Source organism: Corythoichthys intestinalis, chromosome 3 (genome assembly GCF_030265065.1).
Source record: "Corythoichthys intestinalis isolate RoL2023-P3 chromosome 3, ASM3026506v1, whole genome shotgun sequence".
In the NCBI taxonomy this organism is placed as follows: domain Eukaryota; kingdom Metazoa; phylum Chordata; class Actinopteri; order Syngnathiformes; family Syngnathidae; genus Corythoichthys; species Corythoichthys intestinalis.
The window spans coordinates 17,250,874-17,278,847 of record NC_080397.1 but is presented as its reverse complement, the minus strand read 5'-3'; the positions used below and the strand labels follow the sequence as shown (position 1 = coordinate 17,278,847).

Sequence of the window (27,974 nt, the reverse complement as noted above, 5' to 3'; positions counted from 1 at the left end):
TATGGAGGTGGAACAGTGGAGCAGTGGTTTGTAAGGCACGGTTCTAAGAATGTGGGTTCAATCTCGGCTCCAGCTTTTTTGTAAGCTTGCATTTTCTTCCCGTGCCTGCGGGTTCCTGCCACAACCCCAAAAAACATGCCTGGTATATTCACTCCAAATTGTCCATAGGTGTGCGTTTGTGCGTGAATGTTTTTGTATATGTGCCCTGCAACTGGCTGGCAACGTGTAAAAGTATGGCGTGAAATGTGACACAATGAAAAATGTGGGTGCTTCTATATTTTGTGCTGGTGCGGCTTAAGAAAAAAGTTAGACGCACCAGTGCCACCAATCCAAAAAGTAGTGGCATGGCATTATACTGTATCGTAATGTTATTTTTTTTCAATATCATTGAAGCCTAATTTATATATATTTTTTACGTTTAAAGGGCTAAAAAGTAATAAAATAATACAGAAATACAATGGCATTGCCAAAAGATACAAAAATATATAAGTATAAATTAGTGCTGTCAAATTTATCGCATTAACGGGCGGTAATTATTTTTTAAAATTAATCATGTTAAAATATTTGACTCAATTAACGCATGCAGGGTTGCCTCAAACAGTTTACAATGACGCCGTTTTAGCACATTGGGAGCGAAAAGGCAGAGAAATGCGAGTGGACATAGGCCTTTTATTGGACTGCACCTTTTATTGGCTTAAGCTTTGGCAACTCTTTCACAACAATTATAAGTATTTTGGCGAACTACGTGGGGAAGAATGACAGGAGGCGATCATTTTCTTAACACGGTTAATTGAACACATTGCAGAACATAAACAGACTGTTCATTACCACCACTGACAGTCATGGTTGCCCAACTTTCCATCGTGCATTTGGGCGGAACCGTTAAGTCGCTTCAGTATCATTTAGTGAAAGAACAACAAAAATAATATTCCTATCTCTTACAGGAGACTGACTTTTTCTTAACACGCTTAATTGAACAGAACGCAGAACATGCTGTCTACCATTTGCAACCACCACTGACAGTCATGGTTGCCCAACTTCCCATCATGCATTTGGGCAGAACAGTTAAGCCGCTACAGTATCATTTAGTGAAAGCACAAAAAAAAAAAAAAATCGTATCGCTCAAAAAAAAAAAAATGTTTACAAAAAGAAAAGTGCTCAATGCAAAGAGAACTGGCATTCCGAATCAAAATAACTATGCAAAATACAAATAAAACTTACTCAGACTTTGCCTTGGCTAGATCTCTAATTAATTTAAAACTCGCCATTGACACCTTGTTGTGTATTTCAATCACTACCTTATGTAGTTAAAGACACTGTGGAAGAACGGCAGGGAGCCCGATGTGGCGTCACCGCTCGGCGACGTCAAAAATGGCGAGCTATTAGTTTATTTTTTTGATTGAAAATTTTACAAATTTAATTATAACAAAAACATTAAGAGGGGTTTTAATATAAAATTACTATAACTTGTACTCAAATTTTATCTTTTAAGAACTACAAGTCTTTCGATCTGTGGTTCTTTTTAACAGAATGAATGTTAATAATGTTAATGCCATCTTGTGGCTTTATTGTTATAATAAACAAATATAGTACATTTGTACAGTATGTTGAATGTTTATGTCCATCTTGTCTTTTCAAACCAACAATAATTTACGAAAGAATATGGCATATTTTAGAGATGGTTGGAATTGCAATTAATTATGAATAATCAATTTTTAAGCTGTGATTAACTCGATTAAAAATTTTTATCATTTGACAGTCCTAGTATAAATATATACGAAAAAGCGGAAGAGGAAGCACTGTAAAAAGTACAGTGCTGTAACATGTTTGTAACTTTTGTTCGAATAAAAACAAAAAAACAACAACTTTTTTTCACGGTAAAGGATTGGGTCTCGGTATCGGCAGATTCTCAAAATCAGGTGACCTGGACTCGCGAGCAAAAATATGCCATCGGGATATCCCTACCAACATACACTGCTAAACAAGTTATGTTGACAAAAGTATTGTTTGGAGACACAGTGTTCAGTCATTGTTCTACACGGCTAATTCTACATTCAGATTTATTCATACGTGAATAAAATGTTAACTACATTCTGTTTTTAGGTTTTTATTTCAAATTCTATTCTACCAATTAATAAAACTGCAACAACAAAAAATATTATCTAGAAATATTTGTTTCGATGCAGACACTCATGTATATCATGATGGATGACAAAAACAAACAAAAAAAACACCTAACCAAAACATAATTACTCCAAGAAAACAAAAGACCATGTTTAGAAAGCTGTCATTGATGCATTGAGTCTTACCCTTAAATTCCTCAACATCCTGTGCCCCAACTCAATCCAGCTTTGTTCCCTAGGGAGAAATAGATGCAAGGGAAGTCTTTTACAGGGGGGCTGTTAAGAAGATAAGGTTTATAGTGGACATTATTGAAGAAATAGAAAAGCCCTGTGGCCTTGGACGAAGCCGCATGATAGAAATCATTCAGTTTGTTGCCAGGAGATTGTTCTCTAATAGGCACAGCTTGTAAATGTTTATGTTTTCAAAAAGGTTTACTGATTAAACTTTGCTTGAATAGCTAGGTGTAGATAGCTTAAAAAAAAGACGATCATACAACTGGCAGTGGTCACTAATAAGAGATGTGCCAAGTGAGGCTTCACATTGAGCACACCTGCAGTTCTTTCACAGTTCAGGTTTGATTTAATTTTCAATTTTTTTTTTGGTCATAGTCTTGTCAGGTGGTTTTGTCTTTAGGGTGTGTGCAGGTCTACTTAGTTTGTCTGTCCAGCGCAGGTGACCAGAAGGAGAAAGCCAAGGGCTCAGGAACACTGTTAAGAACCATAAAAGCCTTATTTATGGACAGGATGCTCTAATCTCCTTCTAGTATACGCAAGTTGAATAAATATTATTCCTTTCCCTCTGGCTTTCTCTGTGTTGCGTTTTGTGCATCCCCCCATGATAAATAGAATTACAAATTTTATAGCGCCTTTCCAGCATCAAGGCACTCAAAGCACTTCGACACTATATGCTCATTACTTACTAATGACGCAACAACAGGAGAAACGTGCGGTTCAGTATCTTGCTCAAAGACACTATATCAAACCTACGAACTCTGGGGTGGGGAACAACTACTCTACCACTGAGCCATGCTTTGTAAAAAGAGGCGAAAATCTGCAGATTTTATTCAATTTTATTCATTTATTGTTTTAATGTAGTCAGTTAGTGTATCAATGTAATATAATGTAGTACAATTTATTTATTTATTTATTCATTCATTTATTTATTTATTATTATTTTATTTTTTTTACATCTTTTAATTTTTTCCACAGGTAATGGTATTAAAATGTCTCAAGGCTGCACTACTGTGAATTCCATGTTTGTAGAAGTGAAGCCTATTTTTCCAGCAAGATAATTTAAGGGTGCAGAGATAGTCAGATATTCGGCAGGGTTTCCTGAGAAATAAGAAAGGTGTGTCAGGACGAAACAGGTGTTGAACTTGACCTGACATTAATATTTTACGAATCTGACCCCAAAAGTCGAAATACTGAATGTAATTGAGGCGTTTCTGGCTACCTAAGCAGGTGTTTTACGTTGTCGAGTAAGATATTTTCTCTACTTCAGTGCATATTTAAGTACCATTCTGTCATTGAGAAGAGAATGAATACTGTTTCTAGGAAAGTGGGCTTTGCATAACTCCTCTGAATTACTTTGCAGGTCTTGTCAAGTATTTTTATGTCACCAGGTTTTAAAAATCCGGTTAAATTAATGCACAGCTGACAAACAGCTGGCAGGGACCGATCATGTTTCAGTGCCACTGACTGAGATAGACGTCCAATCAATTGAAATTTAGACTGCCAGGCCTCCCGGTTAAAATTGATTAAACGTCTATTGCCGTCAATGGCAGGCAATTTAAAAAAAAAAAAAAGAGTTAAAACATAATTCATGAAACATTAAACTTTGCGTATAATTCCAATTAAATCCTTTTAGTGGTGTCATTCTTGAGCTTAACTCATTCACGGTCAGCCCAGGACAAAGAATATGTGTTGTGGTAGTTAGTAAAAGAAGGAAATTGATATTGAAAACACCTATTGACAGCAATAGACGTCCAATCCATTTCCATCGATGGCTCTTCCCAGCTAAAATGGATTGGACATCTATTGCCATCCGTTGCAGACAATGTGTTAAGCTGTGTGTGATCACAAGCTTACTCGTGGCTTTTTTTAATTTGCTTATTTTTTAAAAGTTCTTTTCGAGTTGTCCAATAATGACTTTCAACTGATAAGAGATCCCAATGATGTATAACTCCCAAAATACGATACCAATATATACGGTCGCAGGCTTAACATTCAAATAAGCCAAAATGTCTGTAAATTAAATAAAAGGAATAATTCACAAATAAATCACGTTTACGCTAGCTACCCCAAAGCACCACTAGGGGACGACAAAGCATTACAAGTACAGGCGGGCAATCACAGGACCAGAATCCAGACAATGCCAACGAGTGACAAATCCCAAGATGCATTTTGCTGTGGTTTTGCACAGACTTTTAATGATAAATTATGTGTTTTATTACTTTTCTTATAGACTATTTCTTTCTTGTAATGCAGTAGTTAAGTTTATAATTCATTATTTTTCATTTTATTTGCGCACCATGAGTGATTAGGGTCTTTCCCCTCAGCTAACAAATCCCAAGCATCGTCAGACATTCTATGCATAGCTGTGTTAAATTTTGACCGGCCCATTTACAAAGGCTTGACTTAAAGGTGATATTAATCATTTCTGATATTATTTTTAAATGCTTTTATTGGCCAATATTATCGGCCACCTGATAATACTTGACGACTCAATTTATCACTATTTTATATCAATATTCTTTTCAAAATAGATCACTCAAATAATACATTTATTTTATTTAAAGCACTACGAGCAACACTAATGCTACATTTGGATGTCACACAGGAAATGCAAAATATTGTCTCGTGGGCTGCAGGTGGCCCCTGGACTGCAAGTTTGTGACACTTTTCCCATACCAGTGCATAAAAACAAAAGAAAAAAGGGTTCATAAGAGTGTGTGAATTCGTTGAAGTTTTCATTTTATGTGGTTTGTACCATTACGTCATTTTTATGATTTGATCTTTCAAGTACTTTATTAGAAGCTTTCCTCCCTCAGTGACTGTGGGAACGAACATCTTTGTTATCAGGTGTGGCCTGGCAGCGCCCGCCTCTCACTTCCTGCTCTCTATCTGTCCCCACGCCTTTGCGTGGTGTCTGATGGCGCTGATCTCTCCGCACTTTTTATCCACAGCACACAAGGTCACTTCCTACTACTGTCATTCTGTCGGAATGCCACTTTCCTGCTTGCTTGATGATCGTGCTTAAATGTGGGCGATAACACGTTGAAAAAAAATGACCATGTGTGACCGACGATTACTTAAGGTATTAAGTATGGAAAATAAATTCTTATACCTCTGATAATGGAGAAATGTATGGTTATGGATCAAATTATGGTAAATTTCGGCAATCACTTACTGCCAGCCTCTCCCATTCAAAATCGATTGGTCGTCTAGCGCTGTTAATGGCGGCTAAAGAGTTGTACGATTAATGACATTAATGTTTATGTTCTGTGACCTGTGTGGTATGTAGTGTTAAATCCTTATATCGGCTGTGATGACAAGCAAATATTTCTACCTTTGCTGCTCACTGAGTATCACTTTCACTCTGACGTGTTCAGGAGACCTCATCTTTTACACCTTCTGCTCTCGTTTGACCTTCTGGTCTGCTTTAGCTGTGGGGGGGCACACAAACAAACATCAGACCACACATTGGACCACATTGTCATTTGACTTAGATTTAAAATCTGATATCCTGATCAATCAATTTCTAGTGATGAACAAATGATCAATGATTATCAAACGAATGTCCGGTTGCAAGTTTTTGCCTTACAATTATTGTGTTATTTTAGTTCAAACATCTTAGACCTCCCACACCTTTAGAAGAGGCGAATTGACCTTTAGGTTTATCTCTGTCTCAAGGGAAAAGCAGATGCTCAAGAAAATAAATGAGAGTATTTTAAGCTCCCTTTCTTCTTTCTACAAAGACCTGGAATCAATAACAAACAAATTCCACAAGCATGCAGCATGGTTGGACTAAGGTGTTGCCCTTGTTACTTCCGATTTAAGGGTGTGTATACGGGAAGTGGGATAAACCATTGGTAAAATGCTATTCATTTGCTTGTTTTTAAGTCTTTAAAGAACTCCTTTAAGGTAAATAGTATTTGTTTGCTATTGTATGCTTGAACTTTGCTCAATATATTATAAATAATTGTGTTTGTTCAGAGAACAGTGGCTCAAAACCATTACACGACTTAGTGCTAGCTCATCCAGTCTGGAAAATGTATAGTATTTTGTTTGAATCGTGGTTGTTATTATTTAAGTTGTCTGATATAAGCATTTTAAAAGGATATCGAATAACCTCATCATCAGTTTTTCATCATTGGTTTTAGGCCAATAATGCATGTTGCCTTCAAAGTGAATGTAGAAGCCTTCTGCCTTTGTACAAGGGCTGGTCACAGCTTAGCACAGCAGTTATGCTTATTGACCATTAGATGTCTCCAAACGAAGATGCCTGGGATTTCTTATGAGAGCAGATCATTTGTGTCCATGGTGCAAACATTAGAAGAACAATAAATGATTGAAAAATAATGAAATATAAAATTTTTATTTGAAAAGTTATTGCCAGTTGGTTTTCATATGTCAATCCTTTACCTCATTCACTGTACTGAAGCTGTGTGCCTTTGTTGTGATTTTGAGCCAGAAAAACTGTGTGAGCCATATGTGGTATAGTGGTGCCTTATTGGCAATTTGCACTTGCACTTGATTAAAAAAACAAACAAAAACAACTTTTTTCATAACTTCAGTTGAAGTTGTTTTACTTTTCACAGATTTTTTTGGGGGGTGGGGGGGGGTGGGGGGTGGGGGTTGAAGTTGTTACATTTGTCATTATTAAAACATCCAGTGAGGCATCACAATACAATTAGCCGTAATATGTTAAATTCATGACCGCGTATATCGGTATCAGTTTGATATTGGTATCGTATTTTTTGGAGTTGGACAATATCGGGAAGATAATTTTCAGACAAATGTAATTATTATGATAAGGCTTAAATTTGTTTTAACCTTTTGAAGGGCACTTTTTTAACTCATTGGCTGCCATTGATGGCACTAGACGTCCAATCCATTTGAACTGGAATTCCAAATGTATTACATCTAGCACTGTCAATAGCAGCCAGTAAGTTAACTTATTTGGGAACAAATAAACTGGTCCGGCCCACTTGAGATATAATTGCAGTGAAAGTGGCCCGCGAACCATACTGAGTTTGACACCGCTGCTCTAATGTGTAGTGTATCAGCGCCAGATATAGCTATTTTTGGACTATAGGGTAGTATCTGATTTGGTCACGATATCGCATCCGATTTTATGTCATGTGTTTTCAGTACCATTGTGCTCTTCGGGTGCAGTAAATCCAACCACTAGCCAAATATATCCGATGAGTGTGACTACTGCTCTTAAACTAATATGATAGTAACAGAGCGTCGTCTCGGTTTAATATAAAAACATAATTTCTCCCCTTATTTTTGCTGGTCTAAAAATATAGGTATCGAATCAGTATGGGAATGGGCATGGGCAAAATACTGTATATCTTGAAAAAAATCGGATCGGAAGCCATAAAATCCGCATAAAATGTTTGCTATCCAAATTCCGGTACTCTATCATAATCCTATTGAAATGTATTGCATAATTTGATATTACATCACCTCTGTACTTTACATTATCTCCATCACATAGCTGATTTATTGCCAACTGATTTATTTTACTATCAGTTAACAGGCAGCAGCAGGTTCAAGAGCAAATTGGTGGAAGATTATAGCACAGATGAAAGGGCTTGAAAAAAAGCAGCTTGTAATTTATGGATGCAATTATTTGAGATGGATAGTTAGCGTGCAGTAACACTCAGCATTTTGTCTTTGCCAATCGGGGCGTGAGCATATCTTCAGTGTCTTTAATCAGCCATTCCTTTCACCAAGCTAAGACTCATCATTTTGTATTATTAGAAGTACATCTTGCCCAAATGGTGAGTCACATCCCAGTGTCACACACTTTTCCCCTGGAGAGTCTGCACTGGATCCATGTAACATTCCTATTTTGCACTGTGCTTTATGAGCATCCTTCTTCTTAGATCTGGGGTGGTCTGCCTATGTGAAGTTTCCACTTACAATATGTTTTATTTATCCATTAAGTCATTTTATTAATAAAACTGTTGATCCCCTTGAGTTTATCACTAGTAGACGTCCAAATCGTTTGACTTGGGAGGGGAGCAGCGAATGATCATTCATTCAGTCACTGCCATCCCTCCGACTTTAAACGGATTGGACGTCTATGGCGGTCAATGGCAAGCAAGGAGTTTAATTTTGGGGTGGTTCAGGTAATTTGGTGTTGATTTTTAGTCACTTCCTGTTGATTTTGAAGCATTTATGGTTTGCTTCCTGTTGATTTTGGGTCACTTCCTGTTGATTTTGGATTATAGAACAAGAAGTAAGTCTTCCCAAATTAATAGGCAGTGACTCAAGCTCAACAGGAAGTGACCTGTAAATGCCCTAAAATGAACAGAAAGTTGCTGTAAATGCCCTAAGAATCGGAAAGACTGGCGGCTAATGCTCTGGTTTTGGAAGAATGTAAAATGTTGGTCGACAGGCAGTTCTGAAGGGCAACAGGCCTATGAAACTAGGCAACAGGCCTATGAAACTATACTAATAAATAAACGCGAAAGGCAAAGTGGACAGATTGAGCAGATTATTTTACATCTACCCGTGTGGTACAAAGCATTCTTGCTAACATGTTAGCCAGTGAAGAGGAAAACAGCTGTATGGCCTGCCAGGACAAAATCAGCCCAAGACAAAAAAGACAAGTACACATTTTCTGAGTGCTTTTGAAGATGTCAGCTTTATTACAGTGGGACTGAAACTTTGACACAGCCCATTAAGATTTAGCACCTCACGACCTTCTGGTTTTCCAGCACATCACAGCGTGCAACTCACAGATCTTGAGTGGACAAATTGCGCTGTGGCAAGAAGGCGAAAATCCGGACCACTAAGCCAATAAACAAACAACAGTTAACCAGTTTGTTAAAGTGACAGTTTTGTTGAGAAGGTGATTGCCCTGCTATTAGTTATGTAAGATTAACACTGCTGAACAGAGTAGCTTAATCAAGGAGATGCATTCATCCATCCATTCTCTCCCACTTATCCAAAGTTGGGTTGTGGGGGCAGCAGCCCCAGCAGGGAAGCCCAGACTTCCCTCCCTCCAGCTCTTCCGGGAGTTCCAGAAGGAGACATAGCCACTTTTGGACTGTAGGAACCTGAGTACTTAGTTCCTTTAACTATTAGGCCTCTCCAGTAGTCATAGGAACTATCCTTCGCCAGACAGTCGTATTCGCACATGGGTACTGTGCCTGATGCAAACTGCTGTGACATTGTAGTCTGCAATGTTTACTCGCACCACCCACTTCTGGCAAAATAAAACTGTGAAAACTAAGCTGAACGGAAAACAACGTAGTGAAGACCGTTGAGGACACAGCGGCACTTCTTGCATGTTTGAAGGGAATAGTTTCCAGCGGCGGGCAAATCCAGCGTATAACGACGAGACTGGAAGAGCACACAGATTTAGTACAGGGTATTTTTTTAATGTATGGTGGCTTCTCGAAACATGTGCGTATGGGAGGGGTGTCGCTGCTGGTTTCAGCGAATCACCAAATACCCATGTAATCAAGTTCATACAGCCCCACTGTAAGTCCCTACCTCAGAGTAGGAAATCAAATGGTTCTCGGAACTTGAGTTCCTGCTCCCTAGTTCCTACATGTGCGAACACGCAAAATGATGTCATTGTCCTGTAAAACGTTCTAAGAACTGCGGATAGTTCCTACAGTGCGACAGCGGCTATAGTCTCTTCAGCGTGTCCTGGGTCAGCCCTGTGGCCCCCACCCAATGGAACGGCACCAGGGAGGTGTCTAGGAGGCATCCTAATCAGATGCCCTAGCCAACTGATCCGGCTTCTCCGATGCAGAGGAGCAGCGTCTCTTCTGAGCTTCTCACCCTATCTTTAAGGGAGAGCCCTGCGGAAGAAACTCATTTCGGCCGCTTGTATCCGGGATTTCATAGCTCTGGCAGAGATGGGAGTTGAAGCGCCTTCTGACTAGCGGCGCAACGGTTTGCGGTAGGGCTGGGCGATATGGCCTTAAACATGTATCACGATAAATTGAGCAGATTTATCTCGATAACGATAAATGACGATAAATTCGCCCAAGCGTACTGTTATATAATTTGAAAATCTGAATCAATGCATGAAATACAGATTAACTGTTTCTTGTTGATTTATTTACCAGCATTCAATTTCATATACTGTATTTAACAATTGTACATGCAGTCTAAACATTAAGTTTATAAAAATGTAATGTAAGCAATAAGAATTCAAGTATGAACATTTATAACAGCGTGTATGACTTGAACAATGTACATTATCAAAATCAATATGCCTGTGCAAACATGTCATTGTAACACAAATGACTTGCAGCTTGAACAGTACACTTCAAAAAGACAACTTGTTAATGGCTGCTGTGACATAATTATTAAATACAAGTGTTTACATTATGGTTTCAGGGTCCCCCCCAGTGCATTTTTTAATAAATGCACGCACAAATGAAACCCCAAACAAACAGAGAGAGACACACACACATTAAAGCTATATTGATCTTCTTCAAATGAAACGCTTAAGATTTTATGATAGCAATAATGACACAGAAATAAGCACATACAGAAAAATAGCTGGGGCCATTTCTCGGTCATTATAAGTTTCGCCGTTGGATTGTACTTTAAGCTGAATGCTTTACCATCACAAAAGCTATCAGAGGAATCACACACAGACAGATACAAAATAATGCCACATAGTAATTGCTAGATGCAGTCCGTGCCCAATCCACTCATTAAGTTCAGCCGTTTCGACAAGTTAGAGCCGCTATCCGACTACATCACGTTCATTTGTAGCGTTAGCCGCTAGCTAGCGTTAGCCTGGCTACCAGTAGAAAGCACTGAAAGCACCATCTCCGGAAATTGTGAGAACAGCAGGGAGGACAGCGGGTGAAAGCCCGTCTGGATGCCACCAAGAGTCTACTAAATGTCGGTTAAAAGTTTGGTGAACCTCCCTTAAGCCACACTCCATCACGTTTTGCTTGTAGCGTTAGCTGCTAGCGTTAGCTTACTGGGCTTTTGTTTGATTGGCTCCTTGATGATCACGTGACTCCCTACGTAAGCCCATTGACGGTTTCTTAAAGGGGAATGAACATAGACGGACAACACAGAATCAAAGCGGGATGAAAAGACTATATTTTCTTGTTTTATTAATTTACCGAATTTACCGACATGGTCAAAATTACGTCGGTCATCGTTAAGAATTTCGGTGACGGTAAATTTTCGGTTTACCGCCCTGCTCTAGTTTGCGGTTCAAAGCCGAACCGTACGGTTCGCCCTGTACGGTTCAATACGCCTTTATGAACCGTGCCTTTTCGGTTTTGCAATTAATGTATTCCGAACGCTTGTGGAATGAATTGATCGAGCTCTGTGTGCCTGTGTGTGACGTGAAGCACCGCTGTGGAGAAATTCCTGCCCCGCAAGTAAATGTCGGATCGCTGTCAAGCACCTGTGTAATAGAAGCCGAGTAACGCCCTCTCTCGCTTACGAGCGAAGTGAAAGTGCAACAAGAAAGAAAACAAATAGCTATGGCGAGCGGAAGAGTGGAGAGACCGAATTTTGAGGAAGCACCGGCCTCTTTCAAATCTGCGGTGTAGCAACATTTTGGTTTCCCCGTGGTTTACAATGAGAGAGGAGATAAAATACTGAAGAAAAAAAAATTGCAAGCATTGCTCAGCGCGTGTTCCCCATGCTAATGGCAACACTTTTATAACATGACTCCGGCACCTCAGCCGGCATCACCCACAGATATCACTTTCTCAGGGTAGGACAACCCCGAAGATGACACCAGTAAAAACACACGGCGGGCTTCGTTAATTTATTTGCAACGCTTGACCCACGTCACATTGTTCCCTCGCGGACATATTTCTCCAACAACGTAATCCCCGACATTTATGAAATGGCACGCAAAGCCATCGAAGATGATTTCGCTAAAGCACATAGTTTCGCCCTGACCACTGATAGTTGGAAGTTGGACGTCCCGTGCTACAGAGTGCTACTACCTAACTGTGACGGTCCACTATAATTCATACCTGTCAAATTGTACGGTCTCGTCGTAATTTGTACAAGTGAGCACTCATTTTTAAATGTGTACGCCGTACGTTACGTTCAAAATCTGCACGTTTTTCGTGCATTACGTTTTTTTTTTCATCTGTTCGGATTTGGTCACCGTTTCTGCAACGAGACAATGCATTGGTTGAATGACGTGAGAAAAGTCAGAGACTCGGAGAGGGAAGAGTGTTTGTTGAGACGCTGTAGCAAACGTGATGCTCGGCTAGGTGGCTCCAATATTACCTGACTTAGCCGACAACATACAATCTACGCCTGGATACTGTATCTCATGCATATAGAACTACATGCGAAATGACACACTCGGTAGTGTTAGTAAACAGCCGCCATTTTAGAGCAGTACACTTCTCAGAAAGGCTCTGTTGTAGTAAACCTTACGAGCGAACGTAAGCAACTTTTTATCTAAAATACTCCTAAATCGGCAAAATCTTGACTTGAGTCTATCTTTAAAGGATGAAACCGTTTTAAAATTTCACATGTCGAAAGTAGACAGAAGGGAACTAATGCAAAAAACCGGAGCAATTTGATCAACTTTAACGGTTGATTCACAACATTAAATGACCTCCAAACATAGCAAAGGTTACTATGTTTTTGGGTTTGCTTTTTTTTAAATGAAAAAAAAACAAAAAAAAACATGAGAGGTACCACCAGTTACTTTGCCAAGTAACTTTTTTACTACTGTGTGTGTATTTCAGTAGTCAGTCACTACACTAGCCAAAGAGCTAAGAGGCATTTTAACAGTCGAAAATGTTTACATTTTAAGTGTTTATTTCATTTTTTTAAAAGCAAAATAAAGGCAGTTTAAAAAAATAAAATAAAAAATGCAAAACCAAACCGAAACCGTGATCCCAAAACCGAGGTTCAAACCGAACCGTGGGCTAACTGAACCGTTGCACCCCTACTTCTGACAGGGGACTCCACTAGCCATTCCTTGCAGACCAAAACGTTTGAGTCTGCCAGGCTTACCCCACCATCAGAGCCAACTCACCACCAGTTCGTGATTGGTTGACAGTTCCGCCACTCTCTTCACCCAAGTATCCAAGACATGTGTCTGCAAGTCCGATGACACGACTACAAAGTCAGTCATCGAACTGTGGCCTAGGTTGTTCTGGTGCCAAGGGCACATACTGTATGTAAGACACTCTTATTCTTGTACATGGTGTACATTATTGACAATCCATGATGAGCGCAGAAGTCCAATAATAGAACACCGCTCATGTTCTGATCAGGGTGCCCGTTCCTACCAATCATGCCCCTCCAGGTATCGCTGTCATTGCTCATGTGAGCATATAAGTCCCCCAGAAGAATGAGGGAGTCCCCAGAAAGAGCACTCTACAGCAACCCCTCCTTCCAAAGACTTAAGAAAAAGGTGGGTAGTCTGAGCTGCATAATTTGGTGCATTAGCACAAACAGTAGTCAGGAAGGCGGAAGGAGACTACCCTTTTGTCTACCAGGGTAAACCTCAATGCACAGGCACCGATCCGGGGGGGCAATAAGTATGCCCACATCTGTTCGTAGTCTCTTACTGTGGGCTACTCCAGAGTGGATGAGTGTCCAACTGCCCTCGAGCCAGCAGTGTGCGTAGTTGTCTGCGCGTGTATTTACTTAAACTGAAGTTCAGTTTACTTAAAATTTTGAGTTCAAACTAGTTACCTGACTTCTACTACTTTACTGAAGTCTGTTACATTCGGCAGCTGGTCAGATTGTGTTCTCATAACAGAATGTGTGCGGTTTTCCTTGGTAGCACCTGCGTCAAAGGTCATCAGTGGTGTATTTAAATGCAGGCGACCCAAGGATGAGTGCCGAGATTTTGCCTTGCTGGTCGCTATCGGACGTTTTGTACTTTCGGTCCTGTCATTCACATTTACCTAGTTTTAACCCTGCCGTAGTTTGTGAATCTGCTGCCCTCATTTTGGAGTCCTCTACCTTGTGCAGGTGCCTCAGTGTCTTAGCTTGTTTCCTTGTTGGCTCACTGCCTAACACCTTGGTTTACCCTCGGGTTAGGTTTAGTGATCCCTGTCGACTTGCTGTCACGGAGCCTTTTTGTTATCCCTCCTTTTTGCGATCGCATGTTTTTTTTTGTAATTAATAAACCTTTGAACGCATCCCTTGTTGTCTGCTTTGGGATCCACCTTGTTTTCCACATTTGCAGACCATAACAAGGTCCAGTTTACTTAAAATCTTGAGTTCTGAGTTAAAAAAAAAAAAGTCAGTCTAAACTTATTATTATTATTGATTAATTAATTAAATATTTGGCTGCCACCTCCTGGCCAAAACCAACTGGATGTCTATTGCAGTCAATGACCGAAAAACATGATCATTCAATGCCAGACTTCCCAGTTCAAATGGATTCGAAGTCTATCGCTGTCAGTGGTAGTGAATGAGTTAATAACACCCACTATGTTTGCGTCTCCTGTGAAATCTTAAACAAGAAGCAATTGGAGGAAACTGTGTGTTGACTCCCCTAGTTTAGTCGTTTGGCTATGAATCCCTTCTGTATTTCGTTTAGCCGTTTGGCTATGAATCCCTCCTGTATTTCTCCCAGACGGATGAAAACACCTCATCATCACATAAAGTCCCACACTTCAGAGAAAATGTGATGTAATGGTCTGTTGCACCTTCGTACGATCATCTTGGGATGGCACACAAGCGCAAATGTTTACTGAAACTGAAATGCACATTTTGGAAGGCACTGGTGATGAGAGGTCAAGTTTATTTTTTTCACCATGACAGTTGAGTTCTGTTTTGATAATTCATCCAACTATTTGTGTTGCTAGGCCCAAAGTTAGCTCTTATTCTTGTTCATACTGGCAGTAAAAATCCAATTTTTAGCCCATCCAGATTGAAACTAGATGGCTTTATTGTAGTTTGAACAGTCAAGAAAGCAAAAAAAAATCTCAATTTTTGCGAGACTGTTTGAGACCACATACAGGAGATAGTTTCATATAAAATATGGACAAGATGCTTTTCTGCGTTCAGACTGCAAGCATATCTTATTCCAATCGGATTCCTCCTCAAATTTGATTTTTAGGGCTGAGTGTTCACACTGTTTGTAGGAAGTGTCCAAATCAGATTGGGGCCTGCCGAAATTGAGCCACATTATTTACATACCTGACAATTTGCTGTGGCAAGAAGGTGTAATCCAGCATTGAGTGACGTCAATGACAGCCAAAAACCCATGTCAGCTGTTCAGTCTGAGAAGCATCTTTTTCTTATCTAATATGAAACTACTCCCCATATGTGGTTTAAAGGCCTTACTCAGACTGGCAGCCAAAATTTATTTTTTAGCCCACCCAGATTGGAACTGGATGGCATTTTTTGGAGTCTGAACAGTCACAAAGCACAGAAATCAGATTTTTTGGGGGAAATTGATTGGAACCACAAACAGGAGGTAGTTCCATATCAGATATGGACAAGATGCTTCTCAGTCTGAACAGCTCAGATGGGTTTTGACTCTCCGTTACCATAACAACTTGTCAGGTGTGTCAGTAATATGGCCCACTCTGATCAGACCCAAATCTAATTTGGACACTTGCTAAAATTAGTGTGAACAGTCAGCCCTAAAAATCAGATTGGGGGACTACCGTATTTTTCGGACTATAAGTCGGGTTTTTTCATAGTTTGGCTGGAGGTGCAACTGATACTCTGGAGCGACTTATGTGTGAAATTATTAACACATTATTATATCATTTCACATGTTATTTTGGTGTTTTGGAGTGACACTAATGGTTTGGTAAACTTGTTAGCATGTTCTTTATGCTATAGTTATCTGAATAACTCTTAATAGCTATGTTACGTTAACATACCGGCCACGTTCGCATTTCGTTGTTCATGCATCATGTAACATTATCATACTGTACACTTATTGAGCATGTTGTTCTGTATTGAATTTTTATTTTAAATTACCTTTCAAGATGACATATCTGCTCTATGTGTTGGATTTTATCAAATAAATTTCCCCCCAAAATTCGACTTATATGTTTTTTTTTTCCTCTTCATTGCGCATTTTGGGGCTGGTGCGACTTATAGACCCCAATCACCAACGTCACACAATCACGTAATCGCTGTATTGTGCCGCCATATTGTCCGTCATTGTGTGTCCGTATTGTCAATGATCGTAGTTTCTAAAGGTGGATTCACTTGCAAATTATCGAAGCCCCGGTGCTTTCAGACGCTGCAAACTCATTGGATCAGTTGCATAAAAGCCGTTATTTGGAAAAGCTTCGGTCGATCCTGTCGCCAGATCCATATTTGATCCCCGAACCGATGTTTCCTCCCATCCGGTCCCGTCCCGTGCGTCATAGCTCGTCCTGAGACCACAAAATTTCCAATCATACTCCAGTTTATGTCACGATGAGGAGTCGGGTACTCGAAATCGGCACCGGCCCGAATATAAACCGACATTTGGTCAGCTGAGCGTCGTACCACCACCACCACCGTTGTCACGATTGTAAAATGTCACGCAGGGCGGCTATTTTTCGGCACAACACCTGTTGTTGCGCTCACCAACAACAAGCGCGACCGTGGCGACGAGCTTCGTAGTCTCCGTCTGATGATGTCTGCGATCGGTTTGGCATCATATTGATGTTTTCGCCGCTGTGTAACGGCTGTCGACACAAACGCATCATGGACCGAGATAAACAAACCGTGCTGCTTTAGAAATTTGCCCTTTTAACAATGGGCACACAGCAACTACTAAAATGACCGTTTATCTTCTCTGTTACTGCAACCAACCGCCACACATGCCTTCACCATTTTGATTAATCAATGTTAACGATTGTCAGGAAGGTTTTGGGGTTCGTTTACTAGGCGGTGATTCCTTAGACAAGCAGAAAAACACGCAGTAATAGGAGGAATGTACGTAGCGGTAATATGTAAACACGATGAGCTGACGGACAATATGGCGGCACCAGTCAGAGGGGCGGAGTTGTGACGTCACGTGGTTGGGGTCTATACTCAGGCGTGATTTATAGTCTGAAAAATACGGTAGTCCGATTGAAATCAGATATGCGTTCAGTCTGAACGCAGTCTTGCAAAAATCATATTTCTGCGCTTTGTGACTGTTCAGATTACAAAAGAGCCATCAACTGCCAACCCTCCCACTTCAAAAGGATTTGGACATCTACTAGCGATAAATTCATCAGTCGACAAACTGACAGACTGACCTTATTCACTTTTCAGGTGCGCTTAGGCTCCATGAAGCTTCATCCTGCTCCACACCCAGTGGTGCTTATCCGAGAGATGATTGGTCAGTCGCTCAAAAGCAACACTGAAATGGAGAAGGAAAACTTGCTGCTATTGGAGGATAACCATAAACTGAAAGAGGATCATACGCAAATACTAAAGGAGTAAGTTAGAGAGGTTTCTTTGGGGGGGGGGCGTGCCTTCAAATGCGAAGTAATAGTGGGCAAAAATATGCCAACACTGACAGAATAGTAATGCTGTAATATTTGTCAACAGTGAAAACTGCTTGCTTCCAAACTTGTTGATTTTTCGTACTTGCTGCCAGCTGTTTTTATGCACAGCAGTCAACCGTAATGACATCATCTCCGGTTGTCCCACTGAGTAGTGAAGGTTACACCCATTGCTCCAAACTAGGCTTGTGTTTTCTGGGAAATGGCGCTTTGCTTTTAACATTTCAGTACTGCTAGCAAATCACTCCCAAAAACACTTCTGTGTCTGGGTCTCTTTCTTACTAGGCTGGAACGTCATGTTCAAGATAAGGAGACAATGACACAGGATCTATACGCCCATTTTGTGATGGTGCTCAATGAGAAGAAGACCAAAATCCGAAGCTTGCAGGATGCTCTCAAACCATTTGACAATGTTCAGAAGAAGCAAAGGTTGGCTGCAGTCTACTAGTATATGACTTTCATGGGCTCTAGGACTTGTATTACAAAAGCTATGTAAATTATTTTTTTTTCCCAATAACTTTTTCAGGGCACTCATTTAACACATTGGCTGCAATTGACGGCGTGAAATGTCCAATCCACTCAATGTCTGTTGTTGTCAATGGCAGGCAATGAGCTAAATACAGTGGTGGGGGAGGAATGTTGATTTTTCTGTCTCTGACTTTGTTTGTACAGATATATTACAAGATAATGGTCATTAAATTAGCATTGAAAAATTAAAATCCAAATTCCAACTTAATAATAATAAATTATTATTATTAAGTTGGAATTTGGAACTCAGTATCGAAATTGACACCTGATATGGCTATTTTGGGAGTATCGGACAGTATCTGATTTGGTCACACAATCGGGTCCGATGCAGTAGTGCGTGTTTTCAGTACCATCGTGCTTTTTGGCTGCTAACTCAAACCACTAGGAAAAATACATCCGCTGAGTGAGACTACAGCTGTTTAGAAACCAATGATTGTAACAGAGCATTGTGTAATACTGTTGACAGGGGTGAATCTAGGAAAATATTTATGGGGTTGTGAAAGGGGGGCAGGAACGTTTTGAGGGGTGGCAAATATTTCATGAATGTATAATACATTATTGACTAGAGGTGTGCAAAATTTCTGATTCTTAGATTATTTGCGATTCGGCCGTGGAAGATTCAAGAACGATTCACAAACATCCAAATTCCGATTATTGAAATATTCCAAGTAAAGCGGAAGTACAACACACTCAGCGCGCCGCGCGGTCTTCGGGACAATGAGGAACGGAGCGAGAGTAGCTAAACATCATGCTTCTCATTTCCCGGCCCCTCAGGTAATGCCGATGCTCAACTCACGGCTCTAGCTCAACTCATGCCACGAGATAAAAAAAACACAACAACATACCTGACTGCTGCCGAAAAGCTGCTATAAAGTACATCCACATAATGTTACTGTAGATATCATTTATATAAGACTAGATGCAATATAGATTCGGTAGCGTTAGCAGCACATCTACAAAAAGCTAGATGCGGGCGTTAGTAAACGGCCGCCATCTTAAAGCAGTACACTTCTCTGCAAGGCTGTTATAGCGAACCTTCCAAGCAAATCTAATTAACTTTTTATCTAAAATACTCCTAAATCGGTAAAATATTGACTTGAATCTATCTTTAAAATAGTTTTAAAACTTTCAAATGTCGAAAGTAGACAAAAGGGAAATTATGGAATAACGGGAGCAATTTTAACAGCTTTAACGGTTGATTCACAACATTAAATTAATTGAATGTAGTTTAAGGCTGCTGATACATAATGGGGACTGGAGGTTTTTATTTACTGTTATTTTTGTATATTTTTTTACTGCTATATGTTAACTTGACACTGAAATAGTAGTTTGGTTTAGCCTGAGAGTATTTTGAACAATTTTGGAACTAATGTACAAAACATAAAAAAAAAAATAAAAAAAAAAAAAGGGGGGGGGGTGCATCAATAATCGTTTTATAATCGAATCGGAGCCTCTGAATCGTAATCGAATCGTGAGGTGCCCAAAGATTCCCAGCTCTATTATTGACTAATACATCTCATATTTAACATAATCAGCTCCAATTTACCTAAAGAAAACAAATAATACATATCAATTTTTATGTGTATGAAAAGTTTGTTGAGGAAACATCAGATTTTCATGAAAAAAATAATATTCAACAAAATTGCGTATTGAATTTATAATAATTTCGCATTTTGATCGAATTACATTCATTTGTGCTTCACTAATTGATATAGTGATCCACATCAACTAATTGTTACATCCCTTGTGTCAATATATGGCTGATGTGTATACATATTGAATCAAAGTTTGGTAAGAAATCATATGTAGCCACTAGAAAAGGGTATTAGTGACATTTAGAAACTGATAGAGAAACATAGTTGTATAAAGGGATCCTGACTGAGACCACCATTTAATTGATCGCATTTAATGTCAAATGGACCAAAGTTTTTTTTTTTTTTTTTTTTCTCCCATCGATGCCGACTGGGGTGGCAAGCCTGATTTTTAGGGTGAGATTTGCCCCCCATGCCACCTTGGTAGATCCGCCCCTGATTTTTGAGGTACTGTCAGAGCTTGGTTCAATAAAAAAAATAGAATTTTTTTGCATTATTTTTACTAGTCTAAAAAGATCAATCTTGGAAAAAAAAAAAAAAAAAAAAAAAAATAGATCGGAAGCAAAAAATCTTCAGCGGGACATCCCTGATAATAATTGTCCATTTAATTCGTCAGCACCCTTTCTACAACTCGAGGACATTTATTCATCTTCCGAACTGCTTATCCTCACGAGGGTCGTGAGGGTGCTGGAGCCTATCTCTGCTAACTATGGGCAGTAGGCGGGGTACACCCTGAATGGGCTGCCAGCCAATCCCAGGGCACATATACTGTTCAGACACTTGACATTCACAATCACACCTACTAGTATATAGGGACTAATAGTGTCCAATCAGCCTACCATGCATGTTTTTGGAATGTGATAGGAAGCCGAAATACCAGTAGAAAACCCATGCATGTACGGGGAGAACATGGCCGTCAGTGGCAGTCAATGCCAGACAATGAGTTAATTCTGGGACATTTACGGGTTATTTCCTGTTGATTTTGGGGCATTTTCAGGTAACTTCATGTTGATTTTGGGTTACTGAAAAGGAAGCGGCTCAAGAATATCCCCAAATGAATAGGAAGTGACTCAAAATCAACAGGAAGTAACCTGTAATTACCCTAAAATGAACAGGAATTGACATGTACTGTAAATGCCCAGAAAAGACTGGTTGTGAATGCTCTGGTTTCAGTGCCATTGACAGCACCACGCCCCTACAAGACAGTACTCGATTTCTTGCTATGTTTGCTGTAGATATATGCTATCTTTGACCCATATAAAGAAGTCCAGAGTGGTATCTGGTGAACGTGAAGGCCACAGACTTTGTGAGAGAACAACAAAAGAATTGTTAGACAAGATCGATATTCGATGCTCTTGGTCGCCCACTCCTCTTTTTATCTAATACTGTCCCCATCTCCATAAAATTCCGAATTGCGTACATGATGGTGTATCTCTTTCGTATATAGCGCTGTAGTTTGGCTGAGTCTGCCTATCCAATTTTGTTTCAACAAACCGTTAGACACATTGACGTAGCCATTTTTTAGGGGTTCACTCAAAAGCACCTTTCACAAACTATATGATTAAAAACTTTAATTAACACTGACTACAATAGAACAAATCTGGAGAAAATAATCAATTGCATTTATAATTAATTTTTGAAATGGTAAATAGACTTTATGAACACCTTGAACTTCAGCCAAACCTGTGAAATCCAATTACACAGATTTATTACCTTCAAGGTTTGGTCTACTAAGTTTGGTTGGTAAAATTATTTTCAGTACACACAAATAAATCTTACACAATATGGACACATTTTGTTTTTTTGTTTTTTCAAGAGATAATCCTGTCTCTGCTGGTGAAGATGACAGTCCAGACACAAGAGAGGAGACATTTCAGAGCAGTTATTCATCACAGGAACCCACCATCCCTATCACAGGTTTGTGTTCTATCAAAGAAAAATGACAGTCTGGCCCACAGGGTTGTCCTGCCTGACAGGCACGTTGTAGCTCATTAATACAGTACATACAAAATCACGTTTTTATTTTGATGTTGGCGCCGTAAAACCGTAGTAATGCCTGTAAATTTAACAGGAAATGATACAAAATTGACAGGAAGTGACCCGTAAGTATGACATGGGAGCAGGGGCGGACTGGGACTAAAAAGCAGCTCTGGACTTTGACTCAGACCAGCCCACAAGAATCGCTGTACGAAGGAAAACACAGACCCTTTTAGGGGGTCCTGGGGCATGACCCCTCCCGGGAGATTTTTTTTGTTTTGGTTTTACATTTTGTTGTAAAATGCATCAATTTCGTGCACTTTGAGGGAAAAATGAAGCGGCTATGAAGAACTACACATTGCATTATTATACATTTTAACTTGAATACTCGCTGAGAAATTAAGAATTTCAATGAAAATACAATAAACATTTCAAGACAAATCCTTTATACATAACCTTCATTGGAAAGTATTAACCAGAAAACAAAACACTATATACAGTGGGGCAAATAAGTATTAAGTCAACCACGAATTGTGCAAGTTCTCCTACTTGAAAAGATTAGAGAGGCTTGTAATTGTCAACATGGGTAAACCTCAACCATGAGAGACAGAATGTGAAAAAGAACAGAAAATCACATTGTTTGATTTTTAAAGAATTTATTTCCTAATTAGAGTGGAAAATAAGTATTTGGTCACCTACAAACAAGCAAGATTTCTGGCTGTCAAAGAGGTCTAACGAGGTCTAACGAGGCTCCACTCGTTACCTGTATTAATGGCACCTGTTTTAACTCATTATCGGTATAAAAGACACCTGTCCACAATCTCAGTCGGTCACACTCCAAACTCCACTATGGCCAAGACCAAAGAGCTGTCAAAGGACACCAGAGACAAAATTGTAGACCTGCACCAGGCTGGGAAGACTGAATCTACAATAGGTAAAACGCTTGGTGTGAAGAAATCAACTGTGGGAGCGATTATTAGAAAATGGAAGATATACAAAACCACTGATAATCTCTCTCTATCTGGGGCTCCATGCAAGATCTCACCCCGTGGCGTCAAAATGATAACAAGAACGGTGAGCAAAAATCCCAGAACCACACGGGGGGACCTAGTGAATGACCTACAGAGAGCTGGGACCACAGTAACAAAGGCTACTATCAGTAACACAATAAACCACCAGGGGCTCAAATCCTGCACTGCCAGACGTGTCCCCCTTCTGAAGAAAGTACACGTCCAGGCAGTTCACTAAAGAGCATTTGGATGATCCAGAAGAGGACTGGGAGAATGTGTTATGGTCAGATGAAACCAAAATAGAACTTTTTGGTAGTAACGCAGGTTCTCGTGTTTGGGGGAGAAAGAATACTGAATTGCATCCGAAGAACACCATACCCACTGTGAAGCATGGGGGTGGAAACATCATGCTTTGGGGCTGTTTTTCTGCAAAGGGACCAGGACGACTGATCTGTATAAAGGAAAGAATGAATGGGGCCAGGTATCGAGAGATTTTGAGTGAAAATCTCCTTCCATCAGCAAGGGCATTGAAGATGAGACGTAGCTGGGTCTTTCAGCATGACAATGATCCCAAACACACAGCCAGGGCAACAAAGGAGTGGCTTCGTAAGAAACATTTTACGGTCCTGTAGTGGCCTAGCCAGTCTCCAGATCTCAACCCCATAGAAAATATGTGGAGGGAATTGAAAGTCCGTGTTGCCTAACGACAGCCCCAAAACATCACTGCTCTAGAGGAGATCTGCATGGAGGAATGGGCCAAAATACCAGCAACAGTGTGTGAAAAGCTTGTGAAGAGTTACAGAAAACGTTTGGCCTCCGTTATTGCCAACAAAGGGTACATAACAAAGTATTGAGATGAAGTTTTGGTATTGACCAAATACTTATTTTCCACCATGATTTGCAAATAACATTTTTAAAAATCAAACAATGTGATTTTCTGGTTTTTTTTTTTTTTTCACATTCTGTCTCTCATGGTTGAGGTTTACCCATGTTGACAATTACAGGCCTCTCTAATATTTTGAAGTGGGAGAACTTGCTCAATTAGTGGTTGACTAAATACTTATTTGCCCCACTGTAAATGATGAAAAATATACAGTATATAATATCAATTTAACTACCTAAACTTTAAAGTAAAACCATTCATTTTATTAATATTTGGTACATTTCTTCTGAATTAATATTGCTGCTGCGTGTGCATACGTTGTTTTACACCTAAAATATTTTCTTTTAGGAGAGGGATAGTAGGACTAGCATACTGTAACTTGACACGATTGGAAACGGGGACTAGCTGGCACTAAGCCTTTAATTGCCATTTATTTCATTTAAAATGTAGCTACCTGGTGGATAACAATTGCCAGTATACCTAGCAAGTAACCCTCTTCATCCCTACTTACTTGCCCTGCGCTTGTCTAGGGAACTTCCACCAGCTCATCATCATCTCCCTCATCTGTTGTCTTTCCCTGCACCGGCTGCACGTGAGAGCGGCTGCCGCTCCCACTCTCACCATCGCCGGAGGCTGGGCTGTTGCTAACTGGCGTGGCCGTTGCTGCCAGACTGCTGCTTGTGAACATGTGTGTCAACTTGTGACATTTCGATTCTAAGCTCTCGAGTTTCTTCAGTTTTTTCTTTCTAACCTTCTCCACGGCACCCTTCTCTTTTCTTTTTTTGCCACCACCATCCATATTGTTTATCCACGTTCGTCGCTATTTTGCTTCCACAAGGAGTAAGGCATTACCAAAGTAGGCTACTCTGTGCTTTCTTCGTTCTTCTCCTATCAGATTGGCGGTTAACAGCCAGGCGCATTGCTGCCACCTGTCAGATTGGATGCGAACTGTAGATAATCATAGAGGATAGGGGGGATAAAAACAGTGATGTATGTATGGCGGCCGCTGGCCGTCCAGAGCACCGGCCGTTCTATGATCCTCCAGAAGCTACAGATTACCAGTCCGCCCCTGCATGGGAGTGACGCAAAATCAGCTCATAGCTTGCTATTGACAATGATACCTGTCCAATTCTCTTATACTAGAAAGACTGTTTATAAATGCTCACCTTTTAGTGCCAATGATGGTGCTGGGCATTCATTCATTCGCCTAAAATGGATTGGACGTCTAGTATCGTCATTGGCATACAAGTGACCCAAACATGCCCCAGAATCAACAGGGAGTGCCACGCAATCAACAGGAAATAACCTGGAACCTAAAAATAACAAGAAACAGACATTCACCCTTTCCGAGTCAAAATGGACTGGACTTCTAAGACCGTCAAAGGCAAGGAAGTGATGCAAAAATGCTTCAAAAACAACAGGAAGTGATCAATCAGCTGGAAGACACCCTCAAAAAAGTCCTAAAATCAACAAGAAACTATCCAAAACATGTATACAGGAAGACATCCAGAATGCTTTCTGATGCTCTCAGAATGCTAAACTCATCAGAAAATGGAAGTAAATTCCCCAAAATCAACAGAACATTACCAGTGAGCAGATAGTGACATGCAAATGCCCTAAAATCAACAGGAAATGATCCAAATTTACACGACATGACCTCAAAATGCCCCAAATCCTCTGAAATTGCCCAAAATCTACTGAAAGTGACCAATGGGCCGGTAGCGGCCCGGAAATGCCTTGAAATGAATAGGAAAAGATCCAAAATGAACAGGAAGTGACCTCGAAATGCCCCAAATCATCTGAAATTGCCCCCAAAATCAACTGAAAGTGACCAATAAGCTGGAAGTGGCCCAGGGACGCCCTAAAATTAACAACAAATGATGCAAAATCAAAAGGAAGTGACCTCGAAATGGCCCAAATCATCTAAAATTGCCTCCAAAATCAACTGAAAGTGACCAATGAGCCGGAAGCGGCCCATAAATGCCTTAAAATTAACAGGAAACAGGCACTCTCTCCCAGTCAGAATGGATTGAGCGCCGTCAATGACAGCCAGTGAGGTAACTTATTTGGCCAAAAATAAACTAGTTTGGCCCAAAAGAGATCTAATTGCCATAAATATGGCCAGCGAATCAAATGAATTTGACACCTTTGACCTAGGCAACAATTTGGCTCAATAATGACGTAAACTGTGAAATAAACTTGAGTTTCAGCACCTTCCAGTATAGTTAACAAGCCAATAAAGTTCCCTGTTAAAAAAGGGTTACTTTCATAAGCATAAATGTATAGTTAAAAGAGTTTCCCCTCAGGTATCATAGAGAAACACTTCAGCTGCCAAGTCGGTCATGGTTGCTTCAACCCGAGCTTTGAGGTGGTCTCTGACTTCCTGCGTCATAGGGTCAGATTCCCACAATGAAGGGATTACCCTCCCATCGCCCACAAACTAAGCACTTGTCTATAAATCTACTTTGCTGAAAGCATGTCACTTAAAATTACTCACCACTCGTGTATCAATGAATTTTTTCCTACCATTTCACGTCATTATGCAGATGTTTTCAAGATTGCGCATGTATGGGTGTGGTGGGTTTCCAAGTGTATAGTATTGCAACGTTTCTGGGCGTTTTTTCTTCGTCAAAAGCATAATATTGGAAAAAACCCATGTTTCTGTGACATTGCACATGGTAAGGGTGTGGTCTGTCCCTTTAAGTTGAAAGGCCCCTATTGTAATGACAATACAGGTAGTCCCCGGGTTACAATGTACCCATCTGACGTGATTTCAACTTTACGACTCCGAAGTTTCGTCCGCCATTTTGTCTCCAGTCGTTTTTTTTTTTTTTTTTTTGTCGCGTAACAGTCGCCCCTTTCAGACATATATCCTGCTAAATTCCTGTGTCATGTGACACGGGATTAACCCGTGTCATGGCTTTCAGACATGGGGAGATGCACCGAGCATTAACAGCGTTAGACAGTTGTGGGTTGGAGACTTGTGCCGTGTTGGCGACTCGCCGCTATCTGTGCAGGGAGGGCGGGGGACGGGATTTTACAACCAGGACATGTCGTCATTTTTGGTCAGCGTCAGCAACAAAATAAGCCACGCATTTCCAAAGATGGACACTGTCTCTTCCTCGGCTGTAGGATCCAGTAGCAATTTAATTTTGTTATGTGTCCAGTATAATGTTGCCATTTCCAGTTTGCCATGTAGATCATTGTGTTTTTTACCGATTTTTGTCTTACTGTGAAGAAAGAGGAAATGACGATCTGCCCGCCATGGCATATACGTCAACAGCCTTTCCGCTGTGACCGGGCATTTAACCAGCTGCTTTCATACATGCCACATCCCATTTAAGTCCCGTGCATTACACCAGGCGCGACCTCGTTAATGTCTGTGTCAGTCGACCCCGGAAATTGCATTCAGACATAAGGGTTACCTGTTTCAATCCTGGGATTTAACCGGAGTTCAGCATACGTCTGAAAGGGGTTCATGTCTCGTCCAGCCACCTCTCAATATTGATGGTAAGTACAGTGTCTTAATCTTTTTTTAATTAATATGACGCATAATACATGTTTTTGGATAGTTATTTTGAGATTTAGGGGGTATCTAGGGTTGCTCAAAGAGTGAATTTCGTTTTACGCGGAAATTTGGATTACGTCGCCAGCGTAGGAACGGAACTCGTTCGTAACCTGGGGACTCCCTGGATAGTACAATGACAAAACAATGTTTACCACGACTCTACACATTGGGATAATTATTTTCCCTCTAAGCATGCTTGGCCTTTGTTCCCCCTGGCTCTGACAGATACAATCACAGCAGAATCAGAAACAAAAGAATAAAGACACTCTATGGGTTAAAGCATCTGCTAGTGGCAACATTGGAAACAAATCACTAGCAGTTAGGTGCTGCCAGATAAAAAAGATAAAAGATGAAAGCTAGGTAATGGTAGGGAGGTACAGGGGGAGAAGAGGGTGTTGGTAATACAACTGTACTAATGGAAGCAATTCACCTCTTTGACTACGATTGTCAATGATAGACATTCATTTCATTTAAACTGGAATGACTGGCTGTGAATGCTCATCTTTAAGTGCCATTGATGGCGTGAGACTTGATGAATAACATGAATAAATTTTCATGGTTAATAATGAGTAAAAGCAGCGTTGGACAGGACAGGTGATGTTTTGATTCTATTTTTTTTAGTCGGAATTGG

The 27,974-nt window shown here is 40.2% G+C and overlaps 1 protein-coding gene across 1 annotated transcript in view; it reads left to right on the top strand.

Moving 5' to 3' along the window:
• The window catches only part of LOC130913250 (DNA repair protein XRCC4-like), a 41,086-nt gene that overhangs the window by 12,011 nt on the left and 1,101 nt on the right, over nucleotides 1-27,974 (top strand). Inside the window, exons 4-6 of the mRNA XM_057831711.1 lie at nucleotides 17,553-17,719; nucleotides 18,071-18,214; nucleotides 21,722-21,822. Coding sequence (XP_057687694.1) covers nucleotides 17,553-17,719; nucleotides 18,071-18,214; nucleotides 21,722-21,822 — 412 coding nt within the window. The remainder of the gene's footprint in view (nucleotides 1-17,552; nucleotides 17,720-18,070; nucleotides 18,215-21,721; nucleotides 21,823-27,974) is intronic.